The sequence below is a fragment of the Homalodisca vitripennis genome, chromosome 8 (assembly GCF_021130785.1).
Source record: "Homalodisca vitripennis isolate AUS2020 chromosome 8, UT_GWSS_2.1, whole genome shotgun sequence".
NCBI classification, from domain to species: Eukaryota; Metazoa; Arthropoda; class Insecta; order Hemiptera; family Cicadellidae; genus Homalodisca; species Homalodisca vitripennis.
Window position 1 is genome coordinate 67723567 of NC_060214.1, and position 25269 is coordinate 67748835.

General features: G+C 33.4%; 1 protein-coding gene across 2 annotated transcripts in view; it reads right to left on the bottom strand.

The window, feature by feature from the left end:
• Positions 1-4065: 4065 nt before the first annotated feature.
• LOC124367669 (zinc finger protein 774-like) overlaps positions 4066-25269 on the bottom strand; it is a 35521-nt gene continuing 14317 nt past the window's right edge. For both annotated transcript variants that reach the window (XM_046824681.1, XM_046824682.1), the window contains 4 exons: positions 23386-23707; positions 20702-20833; positions 14413-14897; positions 4066-12998 (listed from right to left, as the gene is read on the bottom strand). In XM_046824681.1, the coding sequence (XP_046680637.1) occupies positions 11993-12998; positions 14413-14897; positions 20702-20833; positions 23386-23707 (1945 nt within the window). In that variant the 3' untranslated portion in view covers positions 4066-11992. The remainder of the gene's footprint in view (positions 12999-14412; positions 14898-20701; positions 20834-23385; positions 23708-25269) is intronic.

The window sequence follows — 25269 nt, forward strand, 5'->3', positions numbered from 1 at the left end:
GTACATAGTATAGAATTGTAATAGTCCGTGCGTGCACACACACGTGTATGTGTGTGTGTGTAACTATGATGTGCAGTGGGTGTGACCACTGTGTACAAGACCTCCCTCTCATGAACTCTTCTATGCTGCAGAAGAGGTGCTTTTATAGCCATCTAGTTATTGCCTTTGTCTTGTTCTTGAGATCGTAGATGGTCTTGAGTTCCCCTGGTAGGTTGTTTGTAAATTTGGCTCCACTGTAAGAAGGCTTCTTTCAAAGAGTAAGCGGGAGTGAATTGACAAGGTGTAGTTGGTTGCGCCTCTAGTGAAGTATGAGTGGGTATCAGCTTCTAGAGGCACAGAGACTCCCTATACATGAAGTATTGTTTCCAAGATGTAAAGTGAAACTACTGTAAGGATTTTCAATTCTTTAAATACCTCATGACAGGAGTCTAAAGGCCCCAGGTTTGTCATGCTCCTGATGGCTCTCTTCTGCTGGACAAGTACTCTTTGGACGCTGTGTTTGGTGGAGTTCCCCCAGATTACGAGACTATAAGGAATATATATTTCAATTAGAGAAAAATAGGCAGTTTTTAGTGTTTCAATGCTTTCAGATATGCATTTTAGCCTTTTTAATATATAGACCCCAGAACTGATTTCCCTTTATACTGTGTCTACTTGTAGGTTCCATGACAAATTTGTATCAATAGGTTATACTCAGGTAATTGGCCAAAACTGCTCTTTGAACACCTGCCACTGCAACTACGTCATCCTTCTTTTTCCAAAAAAATCAAGTGCTATGTTCAGAGATATGAGTCGATTTCGGGATCTTCTCCATTTTTCCTTCCTCGTATAAGTACTGTAGTGATAGAGCCTAAGAGGTTTAGTGCATCTTCAAGGATCTGGTCAGTTCAGTAAATGCCAATGATATATGTTTCGCAAGCCTTAGTGTTGATTTTTATAGCTGCAAACTCACACAGAAGCTCTGTATTGTATTTTGTTCTATTCAGACTTGTAATCTCCATAGTAAGACTCATGTTAGCGTCTATGACTAAACCACCTTTAACATGTAGCTCTCTGCTGTAGCTATCTACTCGGTTACATCCTTCTAGTTTTGTGTGTTTTATTCCACTATCGTAAAGGCCATGTTCTGTCATCACTATGATATTTGGTTTTAGTTCTAGGATTTTATCACTTAGTATTTCTAGTTTCTTGGACTGACAGTCAGTATTTTGATGAAAAATATTCAGGTAATGGTTGATTTTTGTATGAGGCAAGTGCAGCCAACTGATCGTTTTCTATTTTGTTCTTTAAAACGTTCCTGACTTGTTTCATTAAAAACGATCTTTCAGCAGTGCATGTCAGTAATATTGAATTATTAATAATAATAATCGTTTGCTAAGAGTAATTAAAAATTTGGGGGTTTCCTGAACCCCTTGGACCACCGCTGGCTACACCCTTGGCCCATGATATCTATCACCTTAGCCCGGGGTCTGACTATGCCACTCGGTAGTCAAAGTGTTATTGTAGGGAGGAATAAATCTGAACAAACTGATATACCATATCTGCTTATGAACCAAATGTAATAAACTAATACAATTCTTTCTTTTCCCTAATCGATTTTAGTTTTAATTGAAAGGAAGTTGTGTTTCTAAGACTGATTTTTCATTTTCTGTTAATAAACAATCTACTACATTTTTAAGGAATTACCCTTTTAAAAATCCCCTTTAAGTTTTAAAAGTTACCCTTTAAAAATCCCATATTGATATAAGTACCACAAAATGAAAATGTTTCATGAAATGCACCTTTCACTTGATCAAGGTCGATCTGATGCTGATATCAGTGTTGGTCGTGTCTCGACAGATTTGATCACGCCTGAATAAAGGCTTGCACGTGAACCATTACTAGTGGCTGTAGCAAACACTGCACAGTTATCATTTGTGTTGTCAGTCTTTGCTGCTGTGTTATGCACGTCCTGACATGCAAGTTAATGTAAAACGTACTCGGTTAAAAATAAAAAAAACTGACTCAAAGTAAAAAAATAAACATTTAGAGCATTTCTTATATTTAGATACTGTTATATTTACTATGAATATTATCTAGAAATACTATGATACCAAGGTTTATTTTCATCTGGATGAAATATCTTTGAGTTAGAAAAATTATAGATTTAAAAATACCATGAATATGCATAACACTCAGCTTATCTTAGAAACTCATAGCATTTCTTTTACTATAATAATTATTTCAATTAGATATTTAATTAAGATCAAACATTTAAAAAAGTTAAACCGGAATCTTTGTAGAGTAAGATATACTGGGCTTGTAAAATAAGGATAATTTTACTAAACTGAATATATACTCTTGATTTCGAATTAGTTTTAAATTTATACCATGTACAAAATAAAGAACTGCAACAGTTCAGAGAATGAATTTTGATGTTCTGGGGGAAAAATTCTTTTAGGATATCTTTCGATTCCGAACAAATTGGTTACTCATCTAGCCATCCATACATAATTGTATACTCTAATTTTAATGAGATTTATCATGTATATGATATTCATAAATAACTCCAAACAATACATTTCTTTTCCAAATTCTCTGACCAGCATTTTCACAAAATGGAAGTTTTGATCACTTTTCAACATTTACATACAATTGACAAGTTTGCTCACCTTGATAAAATTGACAGATCGGTGTTTTACCTCCTTTAAAGGCGTATTTCAATGTGTGACACAGGGTATTCAATAAACCTCCCAAAACCCCAAAATGAGTCATCCACCAGTGGTGCACACTTTCTTTATGTACATATTGGTTTTTAACTTGTGTTTAGAGTAGTACATTGGATGATGTCACATTATAAAGCAGTTGTTAATATTGTGCTCCATTGGTGCACACGTCAAAGTTTTAATGTAAGCAGCGTTCTCTTTTTCAATTGCATTTACCCCTTTTTTGAAGAATACTAATTAATATTGTTCATATACATCATGAACCATAAAAAATAATTATTTAAAAATATTTTCTATAAAAAATACTACTATCTCAATTTTAAGAAGGTAATACAATTTTATGGCAGTAAATGGTACATCAGAATTTTCAAGGATGTCCATCACTGGTGCACATTGGATGAACGTGGTAAGAGCTGGCTCTAGTAAAATGATCTTGAGATTTTCCTCAAGAGAACAATACGGAAGTATGTTTCATGTAGTTTTACACCCTTAATTTTTATTGTGGCACTACGGGAGGTGTCTCATTTAAAAGATATAATTAATACACATCTAAACGCTTTTTAGTTTCTTTTGTAAATTGTATAATTTTTGAATATTCAACAAATGATGATGTATAACAAATTTTGAGATTTTTTCTGACAAACCTATAAAAATATTGAAAACTAAAAAGCATTATGATGCGTATTAATTTTTTATGTTTTTAAAATGAGACATCTCCAATAATTCTAAAACTAAAATGAGGGCATAAAACTAAATGAGGTATAACATTGTTGTTATGGCGAAAAACTAAAGGTCACTTTAGTATAGCCAACTCTTGAGTGCTCAAAATATGGTATAAACTGCATCCCAATTACATATTTAATTAAAATATTACAGAAATATAAAACTTGCTACAACTTTGGTGGTTGAACATCTAGATCTATCTTGTGGATACCTACAATGAATATTTTTTGTGACCATCTCAATTTTTTATTATTTATGTAAAAACACAATATTGGATAATTTTATTACAAATTTACAGAGAATATTTGACAATTTTTACATTCAAAAGTCAATGTTCGGGGAAGAGGCTTTCTGGATATCTCAGTAGATACAAATTACAGTTCTTTGGATTATTTTGACGATTCATATAAATCTGAAGTCGAATTTATGTACCATCACAATTATTCCTACAATGTTATATAAATAAATACTTTAGCACAGTGTCATGTTTGTTCACTGCCAATATGTTTTTTCTTACCTACCAATCTGTAACACAATCGTTGCCTAACTCAATACAGAAATTCAAGTACAAGTATTTACAAATCTGTTTGCAACAGAACATAAATCTATTGTGTACACAGGAAATCAAACAAACTGGTTATAAAAAAAAACTTGTTTATTAGCCATCAAGTCAAATACGTACCTCTATACAACAAAGATACAATACGTTAAGCCTCGCACTATGTACAATAATTAATGCTAAAATATGAAACTCTTTTTATCACCTGCTGATAAAGCCTATGAGTAAGGGTGAAGATTTATTTGCAGATTTTGATTTAACAAAAACTTCTAACTTCACATTGTGCTCTTCTTATTACAACCATGACGATCACATAAGCATTGTATATACAAGACGTCAAAACACATCACTCCTTACAATACTTAAAACTAAACACATTAAAAAAATAACGTGAATCACTTCCAGAGGCAGTAATTTTTGCAATACTAATGCAGATGTAAAAAAGTTACTATATACAGCACCATGGTGTGATTATCGGTCAAGAAAGTTGATATTAAATATCAATTCTTTAAATGTTCCTACAGAAAGGAGATCTACTGTGTTAAAAAAATTCATACAGAAAATAAAATCTTATTTACAGTTAAAAACAACATGGACTAACTAAAATAAATAAATACAAGTGTATAACAAAACTGATAAATTTATTTCAAAAGCAACAGATCAGAACTTCACATAAATTTATAATTCTAACTTTAAGTGTACATCTTTTATACATAAATGTTCCAGCATGTTGTGAGTGCTGGGGTGAATGCAAAAGCATAAAAATATAATATTCTCCTAAGTTATTACCAGTGCTGTGATTTTGCAATCATTCTGTGCTTCTATACAAGTACGGATTTAGGTATCCAGTGCCCTTGTGCCTTTGTACATTTTCCCTCCCCTGTGTCATGCCTCCCTCCTTCAGTATTTTAGTAAAAAAAGAACATTTGTTGGCTCCTGATGGCTTTACAATACAGCTGTATTTTTAAATACAAACCACACCACCATTAATAAGTTATTAATAGCAACACTGCATCAGAAATACTTTAAAATATAGACGTACAAGATAGAATTTACAGTATATGCTATACCGAGTTAGGCTAGTTATATAATATCAATAAGGTATGTCCAGCATCTGCATTTTTATTTATTCAATTAGACCACTTTGTATACTTTCACAATCAATGTGTATTTCATTTAGGAACAAATTATTATTCAACTGGTGCAACTTTGTATAAATCAATTAATTTTCTTTCCCATTGATTTTTAAAAAAATAAGAAACTCCAGTTAACCTTTTGAGATAATTACACTACAGTTGAATGTTCATTACACAAGTTTACGAAAAATCCAACACAGCACATACTAGAATTTAAGGAACATAGCAAAACTGGTGTTGACTAACTACAAACCAATTTTTACACTGAAACGAAATCAAATAAAAAATACCTTTTAAAAGGTAGATTTAGGTGGAATACCAAAGCCCCCTCCATGCCACATACAGTACTTTTAAAATTGAATACAGACACCAAGCCACCAGTGGGAATTTTTTTAGCTAGTTAGTCAGCTGGGTAATAAAAGTACTTACGCTTAATGTTGATAAACAGCTTATCTACCAAATTTTCTAAATAGTGGTAATTTATATACTTTGATAGTTGCAATATTAGCTAAAGAGAATCTTCGATTCTCAGCAACAGAGCAACAAACTGGTAATTTGGGTAGCGAGTCCAGTTAATTACGATAAAACTCTTAAACCTTTTGCACTTCTACCTATATTCCTAAGACAATCTAATCAGATTCTGTTATTCAAAGGAAATAGTCGTTTTGCACTCTACAATATTCGCATTCTCCTGACAATGTTGGCTTTTGTTTTTTATAACCCTACAGTTCTTTTTAACTTCTTCCTAAATCAAAAAGGTTTTTATCCACAAATATTTGTTCTATGTTCACACGAAGAACTGCATTTCTGTAAATCAGGCCTGATTCTTATGAAATTGGTAACAAACTTGTTGTTGTTTCAAACTTTGCACATTTTAAGATTGGACAATTCATGTTAGAGATACTTTTATCACTAATTTTGTTGAGTATGAAATTTCTTATGAAAAATATGTTTATTTCTGGCAATTAATTTAAAGTACCAACCGACAAGAGACTATGGATGGCTTAAAATTATGCAGCTACCATGCTTAATTGATTTTTTTTATCTCAGTCAGGAAAACATAACTTATCACAGTGTAACATACACCAGTCAACTAGTTTTCATTCATAACCAAATTCTTATATTTACGCTGGAGAATCATATTTGAGCAATTTCTGTTTTCCAATGGATTTATCAGTAAACCAGGCCAATAATTTGTCTTGCATCCGGAAATCAGAGAGCAGAGAAATGAAGTAGAATATTATTGGGTCTACTGTAATCATTTATAAATTTAAATATATTTAAAAAATTAGTGAGAAAAAATGTAGTCGTTAAGAGCTGTAACTCTAGAGACAACACTATATCCAAAAATACCCACAATTGTATTAATATGGCTAAAATAATAAAGAAAAGTGATAGATAACAAACAGGAACATGTTTGTTTACTACGCTAAATCATTTGTATGTAGTAAACTGTTAGCAACAGGGTCGATAACTGGCTGTGTTTGTTTGTTTGCGCACATCGTTAGTATATCCTAGCAATCCAAGCAGATAGTTCCACAACTACTTTCAGTTGATTGTGTATTGTTTACTCTCAGTATTACATTTTCTTAACATGTTTGCTAAAGTCCGTGTTATCAAAAAGCTTTTTCAGATTATGTCTAAACTGAATTGTTTTAAATGTTCCACCAAAACAAGTTCTTCCTGATTGACAAGTTCACATTGTTTGTGGCAAATTCTGTAAGAAATTGAGCAATATTGCTAAACTTTGCTAGGAACTTTTTGCGGTGAATGTCAGAATTGAATGCAATATCAAGAGCGATATAAGAAGGGTACATCATCAATAAATCGTTTTGTTTCAGATGCCCTCAAACTTATTAACGGAACAAAGCTTTTATCGGATAAAAATCATTGATTTTTTTAAGTGGAAGGGGAGTGCAATATTCATTTAGTTATGACAAGAAGTTTTAACTGAAAAACTACATCCTAAAAGGCTTATCAAGTCGAATCCAATGTTAAGATAAATAATTGTACAAAATGCCATGACTACCAGACATGGCTCCAGAGGTTTTCTCATATTTATAAAACTGAGGAGATTCTTGAAAGTGCTTATATTTGACTCGGTTGTTAAGATTAAAGAAAAACCACTGGAGGTGATGAAATGCATTACATTAATTAAGCGGCCAGAGAAAGATTTACTGAGAATTCCTCAAAACAATACTGAAACTATATAAATAAATTATTTAAGACCAGTCTTGCAATTTTTTGATTTACCCTCGTATTAGAGAAGTCATTCAAAGGATGACACTGCATTTAGCATGATGTAGTATTAACTTATATAATGCTCAGTTATGCAGAAGCTCAATAAACCGTCTATCCCCCATGCCAACCTTTAGGCAGTAATTCTTCAGGTGTATCCTGAATAATTCTTTGAGAAGGGTTAAGGAGAGATAAGGCTTCTGATTAACACTGGATTTTGTACAAATGCAACAACACTTTGTAACAAACTGTAACTGAAAGTGTGATACCAACGTTTGGTAACATTGATTACTTTTTATTGGTTGACATAAATACAATCACAATGCAGCTGATATAATTATTTATAATTGTTTGTTACGATTTATAAGAAACAAAGTGCTAAACCGTCTGTGATTTTCAACAACTTTTATTCTTCAAAATATTCTTGCTTTTATATTTTGAGGTCCTTATTCAGTTACATTACATCATTAAATTACGTTATTAGTTTCTTTATCTAAGATATTTAACTAACCAATATATCAGGGCTAAAATTAAAGTAATTAGTATTGATAGAATTGTTTTATAAAAAAACTTATAAAATTCTTGATCATTTAATTCAAAAAGATCAACTTGTATTCTTTTCAATAATTTCATAAAATTGTAAAAACATTAATTTTAAACACATTGCATGAGCTTAATACTGAATAAAACCTTCATTATTAAACACAAGATAGTGAACAAAAAATACAAAAGTATTAATAAGGGTTACAATACATTCACTAAATAAATAATAATCATATAAAAATCTTAACAAAATATATATATATATATGTATATAAAACTTCCACATGGCCATTTCCTGTTAAAATTTAACTGATATATATGTGGCACACACATGTGTAATAATTTATTTTGATTGAGATTACATACTAATCTAAAAGATCTCAAATATAAAACACTAAATTAGTCATGTAAAAATTATAAACATTGAAACTGACTATAACAAAATAGTATGGCAGCACGATAAAAAAAAATATAAAAATAACTATTTTAAGCAAAAAGTTTGTTTCTTAAATTTTTGTACAATTTAAATAATTAAACACAATTGTAAACAATGAAAAAGTAAATATGTCACTTCCTTTTTTTGTTATCTTACAGTACAGGAGCTTTCTAGAAATTAACTTCTATTCACATTGCAGTTGAGATAGCAGTGAAGTATGGGCTACACTAGTCTGTTGTGTATCCTATTTGAGCACATGTCATCAATGGCATTATTCAACAGTTTGCTAAACATCACAGTTATTTTCATTTAATACTCCACTGTTTGGTATGAAGCGCAGGCTATGGCTCAAAACGATTCTCCATCACTTCTTGACAGGCTCAACATCTGGCAAGGATTTTTCTGACGTTTGCTAAATGTGAAGGAAAGCCAGAATCAAAATATATGTAAATCAAAAGGAAAATGTAGAAGTCTGTTCCAGGTAAAGGATTGCTAACATCTCCGTAGTTCCTTTGACTTTCCTTCACATTCACCAAAACATAGGAGGAATGCTGCCGGATGTTAAGACCTTGCTACTTGTAGCTGATTCAGACTTCATCATGAAGTCCTCCCCCCCCCCCCCCTAAGAAGTCATCACCACCACTCATTGTAACTGGAAGTTCAAATATTCCAAGTTGCCTATCATGGCTGGGAACTACGGTTTTCAAACTACCAAAGAGTGTTCAGAACATAATAGATCCAATCGCAAGAACAGTGTTTTAATTGTACGAAAACATGTATTTCTCAGTAACACAGCCTTTTTGCAAACAGGCAGCCTTTGAGGATGTAAGGATGCCACCAATCTGTGTCGCAGACCTTACACAAGTGTTCCACTAAAGTAACAACGTAATAAGCTCTACCTTATATCTCATTCAGGATCTGACTCAAATCCTGGAAATTGCCACATCTTGGACACTGATTTAGACTGAGACCTTAGTTTATACTCTTTTTGGCATCTTTGATCCGCCATAATTTCTGTCTGCAAGAACAGGTATTGGGAGTACATATTGACCCTATTGTCCACCTGCAGTGCCTTAGTAAGTCAATTCTTGATGGGTGGCTAAACAAGAGTGGGTCACTACCACACATTTTACAACATGTCACGCCGCCTTCCAAATTGACACGCTGCCACAACCTCCTCAGGAAAGTTGGATATACTAAGTTAATCCGTAGTTTTCAACTGTAGTGGATTTCAACAGGGATTTTTAACTGTACAAAAAGAACATATTTCCTAATGACACAGCCTTGTTGCAAACAGGCAGCCTATGAGGGTGTAAGGTTGTCACCAATCAACGTCCCAGGACAAATCTATGTCCCCTTAGACAAATGTTCGTCAACAATGGCAACGTAAAGCTCTTTCAGGATTTGACTCAAATCCTGGAAATTTTCTCTACTTGGATATTGATTTACCTATAAACCTTATTTTATACTCATTTAGGCATCTTCAACATGCTATAAGGTCCTTCTGCAACTACAGGTAGTGGGAGTACATATTGATCCTGCTGTCCACCTGCAGTGCCTTAGTAAGTCGACTTTTGATGGGTGGCTAAACAAGAGTGGGTCACTACCACATATTTTACAACATGTCACGCCGCCTTCAAAATTGACACGCTGCCACAACCTCCTCGGGAAAGTTGGATATACTAAGTTAATCCATAGTTTTCAACTGTGGTGGATTTCAGCAGGGATTTTTAACTGTACAAAAAGCACATATTTCCTAATGACTCAGCATATAAGAGTGTAAGGGTGTCACCAATTTATGTCCTAGGCCTTAGACAAATGTTCGTCAACAGTGGCAACGTAAAGCTCTTTCTGGATTTGACTCAAATCCTGGAAATTTTCTCTACTTGGATATTGATTTACCTATAAACCTTATTTTATACTCATTTAGGCATGTTCAACACGCTATAAGGTCGTTCTGCAACTACTGGTAGTGGGAGTACATATTGATCCTGCTGTCCACTTCTGCAGTGCCTTAGTAAGTCGACTTTTGATGGGTGGCTAAACAAGAGTGGGTCACTACCACATATTTTACAACATGTCACGCCGCCTTCAAAATTGACACGCTGCCACAACCTCCTCGGGAAAGTTGGATATACTAAGTTAATCCATAGTTTTCAACTGTGGTGGATTTCAGCAGGGATTTTTAACTGTACAAAAAGCACATATTTCCTAATGACACAGCCTTGTTGCAAACAGGCAGCCTATGAGGACTAAAGGACTTAAACCAATCTGTGTTCAAGAACCCAATCAAACGTTCCTCGTAAGTGACAACATAATAAGCTCTACCTTAATGCTTTTTCAGGATCTGACTCAAATCTTGGAAATTGCCTTTTCTTGGATACTGATTTAGCTTAAGACCTTATTTTATACTCTTTTTCACCTATGCCTGAAGTCTGGATTTACCAAGTTCATCCATAATTTCAATTACGTTGGATTTCAGTTGCGATTACTATATTTTGACTCTGAGCATCTATGGCAACTGCTGGTGTGCTAACAGATAAACGACTGCTATTTCTAGATGTGGCTGGAGTAGTAAGTGGGGTACTTTACCCAAACTTCTAGATGTTTATACCAAAGTAACATGTTTTGCTGATTATGCCCAGTTTGACTGCTTTATGTTCTGCCAGTGATTCTATCCTGACACTGCACGTTTCTCTTACTAGTATCACTAAAATTACAAACAATGCAATTATAATTAGTTTCAATTACATGTTGTATCTATGCCACATCTTTCTTCCAAATTATCTTCAAGCCAACAGCAGTAAAATGTTAGATGTTTTGACGTTATTTGTCTATAAAACAATTTTTTTGTATTTTTAATGAATAAAGGAAGTTATTTTCTAGACAGCCGTTGTAGATTTGTACATCAAATAAACTTTGTACAATTAAGACCCTTACAATCTAAATCTTTTAACAAAACATACACGACAAACAATTTACATTAAATTAAAGCTTCAAATTATATACAGTAATTAAAAATAATAATTATCACAAATGTTTTTGAATGATACTTGCTCAGAGGTGAGTAAAGAAACTAAAAGAGACCTGTGCAGACTATGAGGAGTAAGCAATGATCCATCACCATTTGTATGATATATGTTTCAACCCTATCTTAGTTTAAGATATCAGTTTTAACATAGCGCCAATATCGAAAACAGAGGACAATGTCCCAACTGTTTCACTATCAAAAGTAAGAAACCTTCAAATATGTCAACTGAGGAAAAAGTTAATTACTGTTGCAGTGTTTTGATTTAAGAGTATTCCTTTTCAACTTAATTTTTATTGTAAGGTTGCTAGTCCCAAGAGTGAACCTTCCTACACAATCAATTACCTCCTGTTTCTTCATTCACCTCACAGGCAGTTAGTAAGCATGTATCCATTTTTCATAACTCATGGATACATTTTATATTTATATTTTTTGTGTATATTGAAGAGTGGTCATACAAAATGTACTTTTTGGTTTCCTGTGCTAGTTTTGTTCAACTACACCAATTACAACAAAATTAGAAAAAAACTCACTTTTTAAAGAGCACAACATTATAAATCTATCGGGTTAAAAGGTTAAGAACCAATTGCCAACTTAAAATTATAATAACATGCACAAACCTCACTAATACTGTTTGTTGCCCACAGGATGCAGGCAGGATATGGTCTGGTCCGAGGGGGGAGTGGAGGCACCCAAATGGTGATGGTGAGAAGGTAATATGGGACGCTCAGAACTATCCTGCTGCATACTGCTATTCTGTGATACCCTATTGTGCATCCGTACAAGGGGAACCGGAGCATTCAATGATCTCTGAGATTCTGATGTATGCCTGTTGATTAGATCAACTCGTTGCCGATCCTGGTGGTTTTGTTGAAGCATAATAGAATTGGCCATTGATCGTTCGATATCTTTCCGATTTTCGCTTTGAGTAGTCCGTTGGCTACTTTCACTCGTAGGTTCAGCGTGCCTATTTAACATTTCCATTCTGTGATCAGTATGGTTCTGTGGTAACATCAACGAGTTGGCTAACGCTCGTTGAATTTCTTTATTCTCTTCTTGAGTGGTCCGTTGATTACCGTTACTCGAAGAGTCTGCTGAATGTCTGCTCATAATTTCCACCCGTTGGTGATCCCGATGATTCTGTCGAAGCATCAATGAATTGGCCATCGTTCCTTCTTCACCTTGTGAGCTCGGGTTGTCCTCGCCGGCCGATGACGACTCCATTTGCTGGTCCTCCAAATGACTTTCGCCAGGCGTTGGGTGAGGCACCTTCTGTATCTGACTCTTCATCACTCCATTTCGAGGTAGGTCCATGTGTTGCCTTTCGTGAAGTGTCAGATGGTTCTTTTGGGCGAAACTCTTCCCGCACTTCTCACACGCGAAGGGTTTCTCCTTGCAACTGCCGTTGGCGTGCCTCTGCCGGTGCTGGAAGAGCCCATGACGCTGAGTAAACCCCCTGCCACAGTCTGTGCATATGTGTGTTTTCTTCAATGATGCAGCAACGTTGACGGCAGTTTGTTTCAGTGATGCAGCTAGACTGCAGATGTCCGCTAGGAAACTATGGTCACCAAAGTGCAATCGAAGATGGAGAGCTAGACCTTCAACACTTGCAAATGTTTCTCCACACTCTCTGAAACAGTTATCTTTTGTAACTATTACTATTAGTAGAAATTACACCAATTTTACAGAGAACTCAATAGATTGTGATATAGCAACCAGAGAAAAAGTACAGTATATCAGAAAAAAAATATTTCTACAACAAAAATAGATGTTAAAGGAGATAAAAGGACTAACACTAAGGTTAAATAAAATTACAAATTAAATAATTCAGAACTAGGATATTTAACAATATTACAAATTTTTTATTCATAATATATTCTCAATAACTGAAATCAACAACAAGGAGTTTTCAAAACAGGATTATGTACAATTTATCAATATATTTTTTTATTTTATTTTTAGCAGAAGAGATTACACTTTTCATATTTTCCTTTGAATCATTGAGATAGTAGTTATTTAAACCTCTGCAGGTCTGGTGGTGACAATTATTTTGGTGAAAAGTAAAAGTCTGGTTATACCATAATAAATTTGTCATGGTTCATGGTAGAGGAATAATATTTAAAATGATTATTAAAATATGTTCTTCTATATTTTTATACAATACTTAAATCAACAAACCACTTTATTAAAAAAAGTTTGCATGTAGAATTTCTTTGCAGAATAATTAATAAAAATAAAAATTTTGGTTGTGCTAAACAAACTTTACAAATTATAAAGAGTGGCAAATGAGTAAAAAGATCTCAATGTGTCGAAATCTAGGTTTAATTTGAACCATTCAGTCTGAAGGAAATATACATTATATGCATGTACACGTGCATACATACATTTAAAAAATGAACAACAATTTGGGTTTTTTGATGAATTTCTTCTTGGAATGGTTTAAAATGAAAAATACCAAAGTTCCAATAAAATTCATGTAAATTGTTCAGTGAGAACGCTTTTCTTTTTATTATAAACGTATATAAAAACAACATGGAAATCTTTAGAAATAAAACTAAACATAAATTAAATTTGGCATTAATTATTGCCTGCTTGATTTCACGTACTAAAGATTTGAAATTTTCATTATAAATAGATTCAGATATGAAGGTGACAACTGCCAATCACAAGGAAAGTAAATATGTTCCGTTAGTTTGCATTATCATAAATAAGTTCCGTTAGTTTGCATTATCCATCATAATACAGTAGGTAGGAATGCAGCTTTAAGTACTTTATTAGTAGGTGACGAGGACAAATAATGGTTCTGTAGATATTGATAAGTACAGCTTTAGGACAAATCTCTGTATTTGGGAGTTTGGTCCACATTTTCCAAATATCATGAATCATTAATACATAATATTCAAATCAAAGCATGTATGTGTTAAGCAAATTACAAAAATTTATGGTTTAGAAAAATATGTACTTGATAATAATATATAATTAAAATAGGATAGCAAAGTAGAGTAATGGAATCTTTGATAAGTTAAATCATTACAGTTTCTTACTTGCAAACTTTATCCTTAGGAGCTTGCATTGGCATCGGTGAAGAAGATGGTGTACCGTCGGGATACCTCATCTGCCCCTCGGAGAACCTGAACTGGTTTCCGTTCTCCGAGAACCTGGGTGAACCGTTCTCACTGGTGAACCGCGGTGGAGAGCTGCCGTCACTGAACCGAGGTGGTGTGTTGTCATTGAACCGTGGGGACGTCTCCTCCGAGAACCGCGGTGGCGAGGACTGTTGTGTTGTAGGAAAAGAGGAGGTCATGCCACAGGTGCGCACATGCACTAATAACGTTCGTTTCTGCAGGAACTCCTTGCCACATGTCGGGCACGATTCAGGGTTGCGACCGTGCTGACGCTCGTGGTTCACCAGTTCAAACTTTCGCAGGAAACCGGCACCACAATCTGGACAGTTGTAGGGACTCAGTCCTCCGTGGAACCTCGAGTGCATCACCAAGTGTTCCTCACGAGAGAATGATTCACCACAGACCTAAAATTATAAGATTACTATAAGTGGTGCCAATAGTGAATGGGCACTGGTCAATAATATTCATAGAATCAATCCCACCCTGACTTGTTGGGAGTCCTGATTGCCGAGTGGTCTAAGACGTTGGACTTGGAGTCTGAGTTAGAGATAGCGCAGGTTTAAATCCTATCTGTGACCATTGCACTTTTTATCAGTACCATCAACCTTGTACTGTACTGACTCTCCCCCTTATTCTGTTTGATAAAATCCTCGCACAGGCCAGTGGCCCATGAGGACGGGCAGAGTAAGGCTTAAAAGGGGATCGGCTTCTCCTTTTCTAAAAAAAAAATTGTATGTTACAACAAACAAAAAGAAATTAGGCCCTGATATTGTTAAATATTATGTGTAGTGTGTAATATGTTTCTTTGACATCAACTTCAATGTATTAAGGAAATTTCAATATTACAGTTGTGTTGCAATATTGTAGTCAGTGGATTAACAAGCATCAGTGATCACTTCCTGCACTGGCAAGTCCTTCATATAGTGAGTTGACTGTAGGCTGAAAAACAACAACTATGTCTATCAGTGCACAATGGCTGTGTATAAATTTCACATCAGATGTTCCAGGATTGCTATACATTTGCTGGAATGAAATTCCCTGAGATTTTCAGGCATTTTAGATTGAGCTCCAAAGATTTACAGAGATATAAAAGAATGAGTGTAATAATGATGGATTGAGCAACTTTATAAACTCCGACCATATTTGACCCTGTCCTCTGCAGTCCTTCAACGGAATTATGTGTTTGCTGAGTTCATCAATGATCAAGTTATCCATATCCACTCCAGTTTTTTTGTTACAGTCAACAAAATTCAAAAACCGCTTCCAAATTTTTAATTTCGATTCACAATCTAACAGATATCTCAAGATCAATGTAGTTTGCTCAGTATGTGAGGCATGAGGCATTGGGGGTAAAGTCTGCAATGGCAGCAAAATATTTTGATTTCTTTCTTTCTTCCAAAACCTTCTGTCGAACTTTTTTCCCACAAACTTATATAAACTCATTTTGTGAGTCTAAACAGAAAATAAGCTTGAACCCGTTCCCATTTCTTGGGCTTAAATATGCTCTCTTAGTAAAGGGTTATATTCCGCCAATAGCTCTATCAGACCAAAAAAGTTTCCATTGTTGGGATCCCCTATTTTTGAGACCTAAAACTCGCTCTCCAAGAAACATGACTATGGAAAGCAATCTTTGAAATATATCCCTCCAATATTTTGTTTTTGAAGCCAATTCCGAGTTGAGCTGAGAATGGATGTCTGATGTGCCATTTAGCCTCCTTTCTAACTCCTCCATTGAATGTAATTACTTTTGTGTGAAGCGCTTGTTTCATGCAATAGTAACTTATTGTACAGCTTCCGCTATCCGTATTCCTTTTTCCATCTATCATTACTTAACAAAACGGACTTATTTGGATTATGTTTCTTGCCCCCAAAACTCTTATAAAAACGCCTACATGGAAAACAAAAAAGGACTCAGCAGTCTCACTCAACACAAGCCAGTCTCTTCTACCACTCTCTCAGTTTGGTGTGTTTTTGAAAAAAAGAACTGTTTTTAGAAAAGCTCTTTTTCCACCACTTGGCAGGTTTGATGGCATCACAGGTGGACCCATTCTCACTAAAGTCTCAATCATACTATTAGTCACCACCTTGTTTTTTTTTTAGAAGTTCCAAATCTGAATTGTTTATGATAGTCCCTATCGCAGAATCCACATTTCTTTTTACCATGATCTTCTAAAAAAAATCTTCTTTAAGGTCAGATTCTCAGGTGAAGCTATCTGCAATTGGTTTTCCTTCGTCCACATTGCGTTTATTACGATCTTCGCTTGTGCACAAGGGTCATTAGGGTCATTGCTAGAACTGGCTTTGGCTATGTCTACTTTAATTCCAACGTCAAATAATGTTATACATCCTAATATAGGAAGATATATTTAATACATGAATTTATGTTGATACATTAATAGTTGATAGTGGATATGATGCATATTTGTTAATACTTATTTATTGGATTTTTGGATTTTGCTGGCATGTATTGTTGTTGGATATGTATTGGTTATTAGATATATGTTTGTTGGATATTTATTTATTGTCACGTTAATATCTTTATAGTTATTTATTGTCATGTTGGATTATATACATCTCTTAAGTTATTTATTTATTATTAGTAATTTATTTATTATTCTGTTTGTTGCTTTACTTTATAGAGGTATGGATATATTACCGTCCTGTAATCATATGAATGTATATGTGAAAGTGTATGTTTGTCTAGTACACAAGTAATATATTTAAAGACAAAGTAAAAACCACAGCCGGCTGAAGGACTCTGATATAAATATAAATGTGTAAAAATTTTTTTTCATTTTTCACGTGCCATGTTGGCATATGAAATGTAATAATACTCGTATATGTAAATTCTTAAATAAATAAAGATTTTTTAAACTTGAACATACTTTTTTTACAATTTCAATTTTCTTTTGCCTTTCTTTGTTTTTTGAGCACCAGATTTATGTTTGTAAGTGTCCATTTTTAGTTATAACAGTGTTCTTGAGTATGCAGTAAAGCAATAGAAAAAGTAGGGTATACTGTGATAACTGAGTGAGTATACATTTCTTTTTGTCTTTTTTTATGTAACTAGGATTCTATTTTTAATAATGCTGTCATCCATACTTGAGAATTGGTATAACTTATTAATGAAACTAATTAATTAGTTGTAATCATGTACGTCTACATAGCTAAGCGGAAAAGAAAGTTATTAATGCTAGAATTTAAAAACAAATTTACAAAGGATAAAAGCATTTGTAAAAACTAAAAACGAAATAATAACTAATGCAATATAGGCTACTTGAATAAATGAATAAATGATTTATTTCCTATAAACTTACAAAATTGAATTAACTTAACAATGATAATAAAAATACACTGACATCTTTTACAAGTAGTGAGGTCAGCAAGAAAAAAAAAAAATAAATAAAAATCTAAAATATATACAACAATTAATTTCCTATTTACAGGTTTAAAACAAAATAAATTTCTATGTCTAGCTTCTTAAAACATATCTAAAAATATGAGCTTCTGCATCGTCCACAATCATTCTGTGAACCTAAATCAATTATTATATTATACTAATAGTTAATTATTTACACTAATTTTACTTACTTATTAAAATTTATTAAATTATACAGTTATCAACATGTCAAAAATTTACTGATATAGTTATGATAGTATTCTAAATAAACTTAATTCTGGTTTTCTAAAAATCTACTTCTTTACTTGAGCACAGAATGCCTTAAAGTTTTCTATCTGCTTAATGTGCAAAGGCAACTGATTAAATATTTTTGGACCAGCGTAGGAAAAAGATAGTCTGAATTGTAATTTATTGACTTTTGGTAACCTAAACAGTTTAAGATTTATACTTCTGGTAGAATAAATTAAATTGTTACCACTATTACCACTTCTCAAGCAAAACTCCCTCAAAACTTTAAAAACATGTTGTATTGGCGTAATTGTTAGTTGCGAATAAAGAGGAAAAGAACCCTCTCTGAAGCTTTTACTTGCTATGACGCGTATAATTTTATTTTGTGATATTTTTAGTTTATCTATATGCACTTTAAAAGTTCCACCCCAACAACTTATATATACCGTATTGTAAATGGGAGTGTGCTAACGCAAAGTATAAATTTCTCAATAAGGATGGATCACAAAAATTTCTTAGATAAAAAAACTTTCTAATCGAGAATTTAATCTTGTTGTGAAGTTTAAATATATGTTTTCCCATGTAACTTTCTCATTTAAAATAATCCTCAGATACTTAAATGAATTTACTTTTTCTAAAGGTGTACATTTACGGTTATTTATATTACAAACTTCTGAATGATAAATCATTGGAGTGTCAAAGCAAAATCCTCTAAAATCAAAATTTATATACTTAGTATCAGTTGCTTGTCCTGCCGTGAGTAAAGAAAAGCAACATCATCAGCAAACTTGTTTAAAGTTTGGGAGTTTTTTTTATAATAAAGTGGGATACTGTATAAGCCTATTTCAATTTTTTTAATTTAAATTAAATTGTCCACCCACACATGCTTGGCCTTGGAAATTTCACCATTATCTTCTCTTACAAGCTTCTGTGTGTTTTATTATCACTGTTACATTATTCGCCAGAATTTTACTGGTCAGACATGGCATTTAGATTAAGTTAAGTTTCCACTGCTGTAATTGTTATGCAACTCTTGTAATGCTTGTTTGAGAAAATAAATATATTATTACATTATTATTATTTATAAAGAAATGTTAGGTAAAATTTAACTACAGCAAAATAGTATGGTTGGCATTTTAAACGGTAACAACTTGTGAGACAGCAAGATTAATTCATTGATAAATAATAACGGCTTGTAAAGACACTGACAGTAATGACTAACGCGTCAATGAAGATTGGTGGAAAATACCAGCTGAATGCAGTAAAAATAGCCTCCTATGGGACTTGTGCTAGACACTTATTATTTGCATTATTTATCTATAATTTTACACACTCTAGCGCTTAACACTGATTACTTAAAACAGTATATAAGTTTAGGATTTGTTTGTAGTAAATTGTAATTTTTTTTTATTGCGCCTGAGTATAAAGAAATAAAGTACTTTCATTCTCATTATCTACACTGTATAGCTTCATATAAATTGACATCGCACTTTTAAGATAAATATTGTAAGTAAACAATTCAGTTGTCAGTCGGACCAATAAACTCAAAAAACTATTAGAATTAATAGTTGACAGAAAAGTTTTTCATAAAACTATTATCTGAAAACAAAAATATACTCGCTCAATTACCTGTATGTTTTATAAAATCAGAGTTAAATTAATCTTTTTACAAGTTGTACACAGAATTATACAAAACCAATCACACAAGAACATAAAAAAGCACTGAAATGCGAGCATGATGGAAACATATGCTTAGTATCGTGTTGTTTGACGTTCAGGTTGCAACCTGTGGCAAGAAAGAGGAAGGGGTGATGAGTCACTGCATGGCGCGGGGCTCGTGAGAACGTGAACGACCAGCACCAGGCAGGCACCACGGTTCTTGGAAATTTCTCACAGCCACATCACCACCCTCATTGTTTACAATTGATTTACAATGAAAATGAAGCTAAACTAACCAGCCTCTGCACATTAAGCATGTTGATAAAAAGAGCAGCTGTATGCATTTGAACTTAATATATCATTTTTATTTTTAACAACGAACATACATTTTAAGCACTGGTGTTTAAATAAAAATATATATATATATATATTTGTCAGCCTGGGCCCTCCTGAGTCCGGACCCCTAAGCATTTTTCCCCTTGCTGCCGGCCCTGGGTATATATTATCCGTTAATAGTTCTCCAGACTCAAGCTGAGACTTGACCTAAGTATTATAAATAATGTAGGGATCAAGAGTGACATGAAAAACATTAAGGACTAGAGTAATAACTAAATAAATTATTCTCAACTAAATTAAGCTTATATAATAATTTGCTTGAATACAGCCAATTTTGCTGAAAATGTCTGATTTAAATAAAAAGAATAGGTTAGAATTGTATCTTATTATTAGTTGTTGCAATGTCAACAACGGATCAATACAAATCTTACAATATACTCGGAAATATTTAAATAACTATAACAAGATCAACTATTGACTTAGTCTGTGGTATTATTTTTACAAACTATAAAATAGAAATTGTATAAATCCTTTCCATTGAAGACACAAGTCCACCATATTATAAGAACATTCAGACAAATTTACCTGACAGGAAAAAGGACGTTCACCAGAATGAAATTTAATGTGAGTTGACAAATGGCGTTTCTGCGGGAATCTCTGTCCACACTCCGGACACTCAAACGGACGTTCTCTCGTATGTACACGTTCGTGACTGACCTGTTTAAAACAAAAATTAGATAAACATTCAAGTAACATTCAATAAGAATAGCTCAAAAAACTATTGCCAGATCAATGTTAAGATTCATCACTCTTATATTAATTCAATGATAAGGCATATTCCCAAAGTGAGGGCCATAATTTTAATCTTGGGTTTGGCAGTTGGCAAACATGTACTGGTAGATGCTACTTTGTTATTTTTGCACATAATCATTTAAACACTGTAGAATATCAATTACTCTAGAAAAGTATACAATGTTACATATTTTCTTGTTCACTATATTATAGGAAACATTGATATGTAGTTCTAATCTGTATTTTTTTTAATGTAAAATAAGAAACCGTTTAAAATGTACCTTGGAAAAAAATATATAAAAAATACAATAAACTCTTTGTGTATAAAGATAAAATATTATTATTTTATTTTATTTTCAAGTTTGTTTAATTTAATGAGTAAACAGTAAAATAACTACTAAATAAAAACCAATCTTTAAACTATATTACCCATATCATGTATAAATAAATTCAATTCATCACAATACTTGTTACAGAGTAGGAGTATGCCATACCATATGTCGCATAACAGGCTTCGCTGAGAATGCATGCAAAATTTCAAATCTATAGCTCATTTCAATTTCAATATTTCCTGACAGAGATTATACGAAAAATAAATGTTTATATTCCCCAACAGACAAAAGGAAATTGTGTTGGCATACGAGTGATAGGCTTCAATGACCCACAGCTAAATTCTATGGTTAGAAATGTATCATCATTGAACTCACTCTTGTTTAAGTACAAATTAAGTTTCATGCAAAATTTAAAAGTCTACAGATAAAATATTTTTAAGACACCATGGCACAAGGTACATTCATAATTTTTCATTAATTTAGATTTTAATTTAGACAGTGTTTAAATAATGAAAGTTCTGGTGAGCTAGGAAGGATACAATACAAACTCTTGTATTGTATCCTTCCTAGCTTCCTTTCAGCACTCGCTGAAATCAAATCTTGTCACCAACTTTTAACATTAAAATTCCACTCTATTATTTTTTTCTTTTTTACTGAACATAAATAAGTTATATCTTGTTAATAATATGACAAAACAATATTGCTACTCAAATGACCTTGTGTTGAACGAGAAAAAGACTCTGCAGATGATCTATAACATTCGGAAAAAGGAAATCGAGGCTGGACTACCTGGACTGAAGAGAGAAGAAAACACAAAGTATCTCGGAATAGTGATAGATGAGAATCTGACCTGGCGAACTCATATTGACCAACTCTGTAAAAAACTCAGCTCAGGAACATATGTAATCAGACGAACCAAACAAACAAGTGGGATAAAAACATCCAAAATTGCATATTTTGCACTTTTTGAATCCCATCTAAGGTATGGCCTGGCAATATGGGGTGGAACAACAAGCTCAAATCTGGAAAGAGTGCTTGTACAGCAGAAACGAGTGATTAGGAGCTTTGCAGGGTTAAACTACCAAGGTAGCTGTTGAGAATCTTTCAAATAACTTAAAATATTAACTGTAGTAGCACTGTACATAAGAGAAATCATCTTGTATGCAGTAAAAACCAACCAAGACAGACACAGAGACCTACATCAACATAACACCAGAAACGCAATAGATTTCTCACTCCCAACTCACCACTTGAGTCTTTATGAAAAGAAGCCTAGCTACAGAGGAGCCTTGTTCTACAACAATATGCCTGGACACCTCAAGAAAGTATCTGGACAATGACTGAGTAGACAACTAACAGCGTGGCTGGAAGACAGACCCTTCTACTCAGTGAAAGAATTCCTGGAGAGAGCCCTTGACTAAATGAAGACCACATAATGAATTTACAAACACTGACTATTACACTCATTTATAACATTAACACTTCTTCTTGACCTTTGTTCTGTTCTCTAAGAATATGTACAATAAATAAAGAATAAAGAATATGTCACATGTTAAAATATGATATGAATGTACTCTTGTTTTCATTATGGTTATCTACGTAAAATATTAGCTAACATTTAGCTAAATCCCATGAATTGACATGCACCATCATCGAATTCGGTGTTATCTATATATAAATGAAGCGTCTTAGACCACTTCTTTTTTAAAAACATTGTGTGGACAGATAGAAATTAAATTTGTCCAGTGCTCCAGTGATAGGCTTTGCTAATGCTCAGCCAACTAGATAGTAAATCTCATAATTATAATAAAAAATGTATTATGCTGAAATGAAATTTATAAAAAAATTTCAATTTATTGAAAATTAGTAATATTAAGACTTTTAAACAAAAGCTGAACTACTCAATTAAAGTTACTTATTCACTTAAAGAATTTTTTTAGTTGACAGCAATACACAGTTTTACAGTTAATATTGTTTATGATGTCATTCTTTATTTGTAGTTACTGTCAAACAGTAAATAAAGTATGTCCGAACCGGATTTAATTTTTTTACCTGATTTAAGTTAAAAAAAAGGGTTTATTATTCAAAGAATAACTTAATTCAATTAGTTGTGCAGATAAAGAATAACAAAATGTGAAGACTCACCAAGTGATGTTTAAGCGTGAATGATTTGTTGCACTCAGGACACTTATAGGGACGTTCGGCGGTGTGCAGCAGCAGGTGCGTGCTGAGACAGTGTTTGAGTGCGAAACTCTTGCCACACTCGGGACAGACATGTGGGCGCTCGCCAGTGTGGACCCTCATGTGCGTCGACAGGTGGTGCTTCATCAGGAACGTCTTGCCACACTCCTCGCAGTTGTGGGGCCGCTGCTTCGGCAGTACCAGCGATTGCACCTGCTTCTCCCCACTCCCCGTACTGCCACTCGGCTGTCCACTGTTGCTGTTCGGCGCACTGATGTTCCCTGTGCTTCAGTAAAACAGCGCTCGGTCAATATCCTCATACAGAAATTATTCAAGATTAATCCAGATTATAAAAATTAGAACCAGTAGCTAAGTCAATGTATACAATACAGTTTTACAAATATGAATAAGAAATGCCATCTTCAGTAAACTGTCTTAAAATTTCCAAAAGTGAAATGATATGTTTTGCTTTTACTGGTAAATATTTACTGTTAAAAAAAAAAAAAAAAAAACAGTATATACTATTGCTGCAAATCATAAATTCCATCCCTTAATCACCCAACTATAAGTACATAAGTATCAAGTGTGTCCTGTGTGCGGACTTTGTGTGATACTAGAACACACATTTCAGTTTCAAACTTGACCTTAAGTAACTGGACCGTAGATCCATGCCACTCCTTTCAGAATGAAGGACTAAAAAGTTTTGAGTGAATTTAGTAATCTAAACTATTTTATCATAATGGGTTGAGATAGAAAGCTCTAGTTTCCACTCTTCTTCTTCTTTCATCAAGACCTTTCAAATGAGGTGTCACTTAATGGGTTAGATTTAAAACTTTTGAGCCGCCCCCTCTCCCCCAAAATCCCATTTTCGGGAAATGGGCAAAGTTGTAACAGTGACTAAAAAGTTCACTTCTATTTCCTAGAAAAGTGTCCTAAATTCCATACCTCCATCTTTATTTACCAAAAGCTAAACAGAGTGTATCTTTTATTTACAGTTTTTATTTACAAAAATAAAACAGTTAGGACCAGTTTTATTTTTGATTTATATCAATAATATTCCCAGAATTAATTTATTTGGGAAGCTTTATTTGTTTGCCGACGACAGTTTGATTTTCATTTCAGGTAAAAACTGGCGAGATGTCAAATTAAATGCAATGAGTGACTTAAAGACATTAAAAAAATGGTTTGACCAAAATATTCTTTTATTGAATATTTCCAAAACAAAATGTATGCCTATTTCTCTGCATTCTAGTACAGAATATAATTTGACAGATCTAATAATTCATCAGTGCGGTAGTTACTCGAATTCGACATGTGGGTGCAAAGAAATAGAGCTCGTAAAACGCTACGAATACCTGGGAGTTGTTTTTGACTCTTGCTTAAAATGGTCTGAGCACGTTGATTATGTCCTTAACAAAATTAGAAAGTATATTTATGCATTTAGGAAACTAAGTGAAATTGTAGACGGAAACGAGATAAAATTAGCGTATTATGCTTACGTCCAGTCACTTCTTTCCTTCGGTAACATTGTGTGGGGCGGTGCGTGTAAAACGCTTCTTGAACCTCTTTTCATTACGCAAAAGAGTATACTAAAGGCAGGGTTGAGGAAAAATGTGCGTTATCCAACTGAGTCTCTCTTTCAGGAATCCTCCCTACTTTCACTACGACAGTTATATATAACAAATTTACTAATTCACATCTACAAAAATGCTAATACAATATTACCAGAAATTTTGCACTCTTACCAAACAAGATATTCAGAACATGTTGGTATTCATGTAATTAGATTAGATAAATCCTTTTCAAAAACCAATTCTTACTATATTTCACTTATTCTATTTAGAAACA